The 8,076-nt window shown below is 37.6% G+C and overlaps 1 protein-coding gene across 1 annotated transcript; it reads right to left on the reverse strand.

The window, feature by feature from the left end:
• Positions 1-6,890: 6,890 nt before the first annotated feature.
• On the reverse strand, positions 6,891-7,840 carry LOC131218236 (uncharacterized). Its single transcript, XM_058212914.1, has one exon. The coding sequence runs from the start codon at positions 7,660-7,662 to the stop codon at positions 7,171-7,173; it is 492 nt and encodes a 163-aa protein (XP_058068897.1). The 5' UTR covers positions 7,663-7,840; the 3' UTR covers positions 6,891-7,170.
• Positions 7,841-8,076: the final 236 nt, after the last annotated feature.

Here is an 8,076-nt window from a genome sequence, read left to right on the forward strand (position 1 = left end):
GGTTTGATCCGAGTTGAGTCGAGCTCAGGCAAGCTTGAACTCGGTTCGAAATTTTTTTAAGCTCAAAAAATCAACTCAACTCAACTTGAACTCAGTTTCGAACCAAGTTGAGTGAGCTAATCGAGCTAACTTGGTTCATGTACATCCCTACATAGATTTAGTTCAAAAATAGCTATGCATTTAAATTGTGTTATATATTTATTAGAGTTTGAATTTAATTACCAAATCAACTTTAATATCTCTAATTAATGTACTTATGTGATGTTTGATACAATGATTGTGATAAACTCATCGAAATATATACTTTAACAAAAAATGATGAAATTCCAAGCCTCATATGAGCCACAAGCATAGGATCATAACCAATCGACTAACCAATGTTTTTTTAACCATTAATCTACATGGGCAATGTCTGGATTATGCAAACCATTCTATTAATATAATTTTAGGGATGCAATTGATAATTTAATTATTTTTTAATATCGTCAGCCAGCCCCTTGTATAATAGATTAGTAGAATAGTGACACTACATGTGTTACACATGTAACTTTTTTATCTTTAAAAATGAGAGAGAGAGAGAGAGAGAGAGAGAGAGAGAGAGAGAGAGAGAGAGAGAGAGAATTGGTAATCTAAGATAAAGCGAGGGATTGCAAAAGTCGTCAAAAGTGAGGATTTGAAGCCCCTTGGATCAGAATATCCTCTAATCCACCTCGCTAAATGACTGAGATGGAATTTGAAATACCTTAAAATTTCTCCAAATCCACGGTGCCTAATATCCCCTTATGGATTTACAATATTGGATTTGAGTTCAGCAAATACTATAATCTATGGTTGAGAATCAAACCTAATATTCTTAGATTTAGAGAGCATTTATTGTAATCATAGAACATTTATGGCAAATGATTTTTTTTTTTGCTCTGTAAGTCTAAAATTTTACAAGTCTTTAACGTTTTAGATGGATTTGGATTTTGCTAAGTCTATGGACTTTTGAAAGTGTGAAATTGAAAAACTATATGTTTGTCAATTCCCCGACATAAATTAAACAAGTTAGATTTGAACCATGGATTTCATAAATCTATGCCCTATATCCCTCATTGCAATTGTAATAAATTATTTCTTATTTGGGTCCTTACTCTTGCTCCGGTGGTAGACTCTTAAGGAGTTTAGATACCTGGTCAAGTGTTCGAGTACCCATGGGTGGTGAAATCCCACTAAGGTGTGAGTGTATAGGGTTGCACGTGTGTGTAAAAAAGTTAAAAATAAAAATAAAATTATCTCTTATCTATGGATTTGTAGCTTGATTATTAAACAAGTAATTTTGAATTAGTTGCAAAATCCAAACCTAATGCAAAATCATGAATTTGGCAAGTCCCTAAAGTTACCAAAATGTTTATTCTCATTTTCTTGATACCAAGTAGTACCCCATCTTCTGATCATTTCATTGATGTCACGGGCAATGATAGAATGATCCACACCATAAAAGAGTCGTCCCACTTGTATTAACACGGAACATGCCCAGCTCAACCATCATATCATACCCTTAAAGAACATGATGTGTCTCAAAAATTGTTCAAGTCTCTTGATATACATTGATACACAATCCTCTGACACCTCTAGCTTTTAAATTGAGCAAAATGTCTTACATATACTCAAATCTCAGTTGAACCCACCCGATGAACAGCCAAAAATTTCACATTCATCAGCACATCCGTAAAGTCATTCTTCCATCTCCTATCACACAGATGGCCATCACATTTCTGTATTTTATTATTATTATTATTATTTTTTTGACGTTTTGACTGGGGCTACGCTAGAAATGAAAGAGTATTCAGCAGCCTGCACTGATCGGCATCAACATAACTCATCACCTGAGTCTTTACTTGGATTTTAAAATGGGTATTTGAAAATTTACTTTAAAAAAATAAAAAAAAAATTAGCAGGCGGTCGTCTTTTAATGCGTGTAGATAACGTTGTCATTGTCAGTGCTTACTCTGCACAAAAATAATAAAATTATAAACATTCTTGTTGCCAGTTATTTGATGGTACCTGCCATGCATGCCCTAAAAAATCACACATGTGGTATATATTAACTCAAAGTTAATCCCATCAAAGTTTGAAGAATCCTAACCTTTGATTTAGGACCTGTGGGTATTTTTTAATTATTTTCAACCATCAAATAAATATCCACCAATCCAGTAGTTAGATAATCAAATAAATTTCTTATTTCTTATAAAATGAGAAATCCTCAGAGAGGTTCAATTATTTTGTGAGGCCAACATGGTGTTTTGCATACACATCTCATCTAGTAAGGTAGTCTCCCAAAGAAAATGAAATGAGATGCTTTGAAAATTAGGTTTATCTAATTATCAGGTCGGCTACTCCATGTAAAATAAATAATCATCCAAAAGCCTTCAGGCTCATATGGGCAGCACATAATGATTGGATTGACCCGAACTTCATTTAGGTTATCTCATTTTCAATGTGAAAGGGTAGGATGACATAAAAACACCACGATTGGATCCGACACACCATAATCCAGTAAGTCAAGACCGTCTGTATCATTTCCCAGAGAAAGATGCTCCCAAGTAACTTTTTTTTTTTGGAAGTGGATTGAGTAGGGAGTAAACTCTGTGGAGCCCACCATAATATACGTGTCTTATCCATTCCGTCAATCTGTTTCATCAGCTGATTTTAGGGCATTAGACCAAAATTGAAGTAAATCAAGATCTCAGGTGGACCACACCATAGGAAACGGTGGGGATAATAAAGTCCATTGTTGAAACTTTCCTACAGCTCACGGTGGTGTTTATTAGTCATCCTACCTGTTCATAAGGTCACATAGGCATGGATGAAGGGGCAGCACAAATATCAGCTAATCGAAACATCTGTGGCCCCCAAGAAGTTTTCTACTATAGGGGTTCAATTAACACTCTTTCCTGTGGTGTGGTCCAATTAAGCTTTGGATACATTTCAATTTTGGGATCATGCGCTAAAATGATCTGGTTAAAAGACTGGATGGCGTGGATAAGACACATACATCATGGTGGGCCCAACAGAGTTTACTCAGTACCCCCCGCATCCTTCTTTGTTAGGGAGCTATTTGATGCTCTGGCAGAGTATAAGTAGTGGTTAACTCAAATCAAACGGTCTAAATTGGAAAACCCACTTTTGACACGTCAGAATCTCAAGATCATATCAGTCGAGCAATCCCAACCACTGATTCGTTGACATTTGTTTGGTGGAATAAGACCACAGAGTTCCTTTTTCGTGGTCTGATAGTCCACCGGACATTACAGTTCTGATAAGTGGGACCCAATGTTTAATAATCCGGACCACTGATTCTATGCTATTCCAGTCCCATCACTTACCTTACATTGGAAGATAGAGGCTACCAAAAATGGCTTCTTTTTCAGTTGAATGTGGACCATTGGTTTCTATTTCTTTCCTGACCCTGCGTTTGCACAGCCATAGTGACAAGTCATGCTCAGGTTTTGAAAATCTTGTAACATCCCACGAGATATCAAATGAATGGTCATGTCACAATAAGATTTTCAAAATATTGGCATTTTAAAATCTTTTATGATTTTTTAATCCTGACATTAACATAACAATTAAAATATTTATCTAATTCATTGTATAATATATTAAGATATTAAAAACATTTATTATATAGAGTCTGAGTTTTGCTCCATCTATGCCATTGACTGAATGATCCCATAATATTTTCTCAATGGGAACCCCGGCCTTCCTATTGGTTGGTTAAAAAAGAAATGCACAAGCAAACCACATTCCATGGAACTAAAAGCCAAAGATTGGATGGTTAGTATCTTTCAATTTAGGAGATTTTAGGGAAATGGTCCATCCATGATGGCACATTAGATTATCAACCTTAATAGAGTAACCATGGGCCCCACACATACAAAACAAATTCTATTTGGGCTCGATTTTGGTAGTGACCACTCCATAAGTATGGTGCTGGAAAAGCTCTAGTTGGTCTGACCATGATGTATGTGTTATCCAAAGCTCTTGTTATCCTCACCATGATGTATATGTTATCGGTGTTGTCTATTTATTTTTCTAACTCATCCTAGGGCATGACACCCAAAATAAGGTAGATCTAAGGCTTAAGTGGACCAAATCATTTAGAAGCAACAGTGATAATGACACCTATTATTAAAACCTTCCTAAGACCCAACATGATATTTATTTGCTATCCAATTTAATCATAGGGTCAAATAAACCTAGATCAAAGGAAAACACAAATATCAGCTTGAAAAAAACTTTTGCAACCCTGAAGAAGTTTTTAATGGTGTGTGTTCAATTACCACTGTTTCATGTGGTATAGTTCACTTGAGATTTGGATCTGCCTTGTTTTTAGGCTTACATCCTAAATAGAGATGGAAAAATGGATGAATGGAGTAGATAAAATACATACATCATGGTGGGACCCACGGAGCTTTTCCAGCCCCGACCAGCCCCGAGGAAGTACTGGTGGGGTCACTACCGAATCCAAGTTTGGAAAATCCACGTCCGTTCCAAACACTGAAGTTCGCCATCATATCCTGATAAAAACTTCAAAATTTAAAATCTCTTGAAGATTCCAAGGAGAATAGAGGGTTCCAGGACACAATCTGTTTACCTTATTTTTTAAATCATGCTCGGACATGCAAATTTCATTAGATCACTACCATACATATGGCACATCGGGTTGTATATATGATCAAGACTGTCCACCTAGCTCATAATCCACGGTCCATAGTGCAGAGACGGGATTTTTTCTTTGATAACCAGTTTGACAGATCAGATGGTTAGGCTTTTTCTGTTTTTAACTTGTGGTTGATGCATCGTTGCTCCATGGCACGTCCATGGAAGGGTTCATTAAATGAACGATTCTGATGATCAACCACCCCTACTATTTAGGCTGGCCAGACAGGATTTGGAAAATGACGCAGGAAGGAGGTGATGAGGTTGATCACAGTCTTCCTCAAGGATAAGACTCCAAATCCACATAGCTCTTTGGATTCCTCACAGAGTTTTCTCAAATCCACGAGGGATAAAATTCAAAAATAAATTAATTCATGATAAAAACAAAATTACCATCCTTTAAATAATGAGTCTAAACCCAAGACAGTTTTAGACTCCAACTCAAACTCCCTAAAAACATGACGCATTATAAATAAAAACTAAAATAAAATGGACTTTTGATGTAGATCTGATGGAATCTCACAAATCCGGCATGGGCAACCCAGAATAGCGGGGTTGGCTGGCTAAAGTAGCTTCTCCTACCCCAAAATCTCATATAATGCGTTGAAAAACTCATTATGATTAGTGAGATATAATTGGTTTAAGGTTCTGACAGTCTGGATCATTTCGTCCTCCAATCAGGCCTTCTCTAGTCCATCTTTACTATGAAAATGTTCGCGACCTGCTCTGCATCAGTAAATCCTTGGACATTCCATTTTCCACGTTTGCTTTAACCTCCCACAAATGCACAAAAGATTGTTTCTGGAGTGAGTCATTGTGGAACCATGCTATGATGAATGGCTTAGATTTAGTGAACATGAGGTGTCTAATTTTGTTGTTGGAACTTGAAGCCTCCCAATTTCTTGGCCAATAATTTTCTCATAAGAGTTTCAAATTTGAGAAGTGATTGACTTTCCAATTACAATGAATGGACCAGAAATAGATAATAATTACTTATCAAAGTAACTGTGTGATGACATTAATTGCATTCGACTACAATGATTATAATCTATCATTCAATATTTTACATGATATCAATATAAGGAAGATGATAATTTTAATGATTATATATAATTTATTTTACTTATTTACTTCATAAGTCTATTCCACCGTTGATTTTTGTGTCTTGATTCTCTCATAAACATCTAAAATGATAAGGACAAGTCTAAGTGAAAGACATTTTATCAGTCATGGATACTGTCATGCACGCCTTGTGTGTAAATGTAAAGCCCTTATGCATCCATCTGCACCATCTAAATCATTAGATCCATTATGGATTGACGGTCATTCAATGATTGCATGATATTAGAAATTATAATTTCTCTCATTAAATTTGAATTGTTATGAATGTAGTGTTGGATTGTTAAAGTCCCTTGATATGTACTGATAAGCCATCCTATAATAGCTCTATTATTTAGAAAAAGTAACCGTTTGACATAGTACTAAAACAGAGTATTAAAAATGTCCAGGTTTATTGATGTACATTAACACACCATGTATCCTCTAACCGCTCTAGCTTTTAGAAAAAGTGGTTGTTTAACACAGTCTGAAATCTTTCATGCATGTGATCATTCATCCCTTGCCTGCCCATGATCCCAAAAATAAGTTCATTTACTTATGGTTGACTCCGGATGAATTCGTGAGTTGCTGCCATGAGATCTACCTGATGATTCGCCAAATGATCAAAACCCTCCCTTTTGTGGACTCTATGCTATACTGGTAACCATAAGAAACTCAACATGACCATCACTCTCCATGGAAGTAACTAGAAAATTGAAAAGAGGATTTTGATGAGTCGTATCCAACTCCAAAAATCAAAGGTTATAATAAAAAATAAGTATGATTACAGGATAATAGCAGTAATGATAATACGAGCGATCCTACCTTCTCAGCATGTTGACACTAATGGGTGGGCCACGTAATCCCTACCAAGGACAGAAAACGAATTTCATCAAGATTAGTAGATCAATCCAATCCTCGAGCTATCATCCATCCGTCCATAAGCTCTAATGTTTGGGTTGAATGGATGGATGATATATAGCTCGATGATTGGGTTGAATGGATGGATGATAGCTGGAGGATTGGACTGATCTACGGATCTGAATGAAGCTTGTTTTATCTTTGGTGTGAGTTTTAGATAGCAAAAGAAAGGGAAATTTACATAAAGTAATTATTATACATTTTAGTAGCGTGGATTCTCCAGTACGAGAAGTTAGCTACTCTCAGCATAAGATTTTCACGTGCTAATGCTATCCAAACAATGATGAAACAGAATCTATGTATTAGAATGCTCAGAAAATTAATCATTACTTAATCATTTCCTTTTCTTTTTTCCCAAGATACTGGTATCAAACAAACAGCCATCGTCACTCCCCCAAACTAATGAAACCCCAAAATTCCAATTTTCAAGGAAAAAAAAAAAAAAACCTATTCTGGAATAGCACTCAACTTCGCCTTGAAATTACGACCACTGACCCTTTCCAGTCTCTTCCTCTCCTCCACTACCAACCCACCCACCCGAGCGTGAGCCCCACTACGATCGACTTCTCTCCTACAAGGATCGGTGGGGCCCACCATCACCCTCTTCGGTCGACAACCACACCCAACTCCTCTCTCCATCAGAGCCGAGCTGGCCTTCACTGCCAATGCCGCCATCTCCTCCGCCTTCAGCGGCCGCCTTAACCTGCTCAACGGCAGCGCGAAATAGAGCTGGCCCGGCTTCAACTCCTCGTCGCCGCCGATCGCCGACACGAAGTCGTCGAGGCCCATCTCGTCGGAGTCGCATATGAAGCACGTGGGATCTCTCTGCAGCACGTGCGAGACCTTCACCGGGTACGGGAACTCTTGCAGCTTCCCATCGTGGAGTATCAGCTTTGCCGTCGCGACGGACGTCGTCTCGCACGATCTGCAATTCCCCATCGTTGAAAAAGATCGCCGATTTTTTAGGAACTTGGTGGAGTGGGGGAAGGTTTTGCTAGGCGAGTTTTTCAGATCGGCCGGTCGGAGGGATATTCGAGGGCTTTTATAGATGGACTGTTTTGTCGCGACGTGACTTTTTGTCGTTTAGTGAGGGTTATTGAAACAGGCCCGCGGACGCCACCATCTGATTACATGATGACAGCAATGAGAGAATAGGCTTCTGTGTTAGTTTTACACAGTTTAAACTGATGGTGCAGAGTCTTCTTCTTTATGTCTGGCACATAACTACAGATATCCAGACCATTCAAATTGTGGCCTTATTTTCAGATGGATCATATATCTCATAATATATAGATCGAGGAATCATGACCCTCCAATAAATCGGTACCAAATGGATGGTTAAAAGTTAATGAA

The sequence above is a fragment of the Magnolia sinica genome, chromosome 11 (genome assembly GCF_029962835.1).
Source record: "Magnolia sinica isolate HGM2019 chromosome 11, MsV1, whole genome shotgun sequence".
NCBI classification, from domain to species: domain Eukaryota; kingdom Viridiplantae; phylum Streptophyta; class Magnoliopsida; order Magnoliales; family Magnoliaceae; genus Magnolia; species Magnolia sinica.

What these genes read in the sequence shown, in the direction of transcription:
- LOC131218236 (XM_058212914.1), bottom strand. Translation starts at nt 7,662, where the DNA reads ATGGGGAATTGCAGATCGTGCGAGACGACGTCCGTCGCGACGGCAAAG.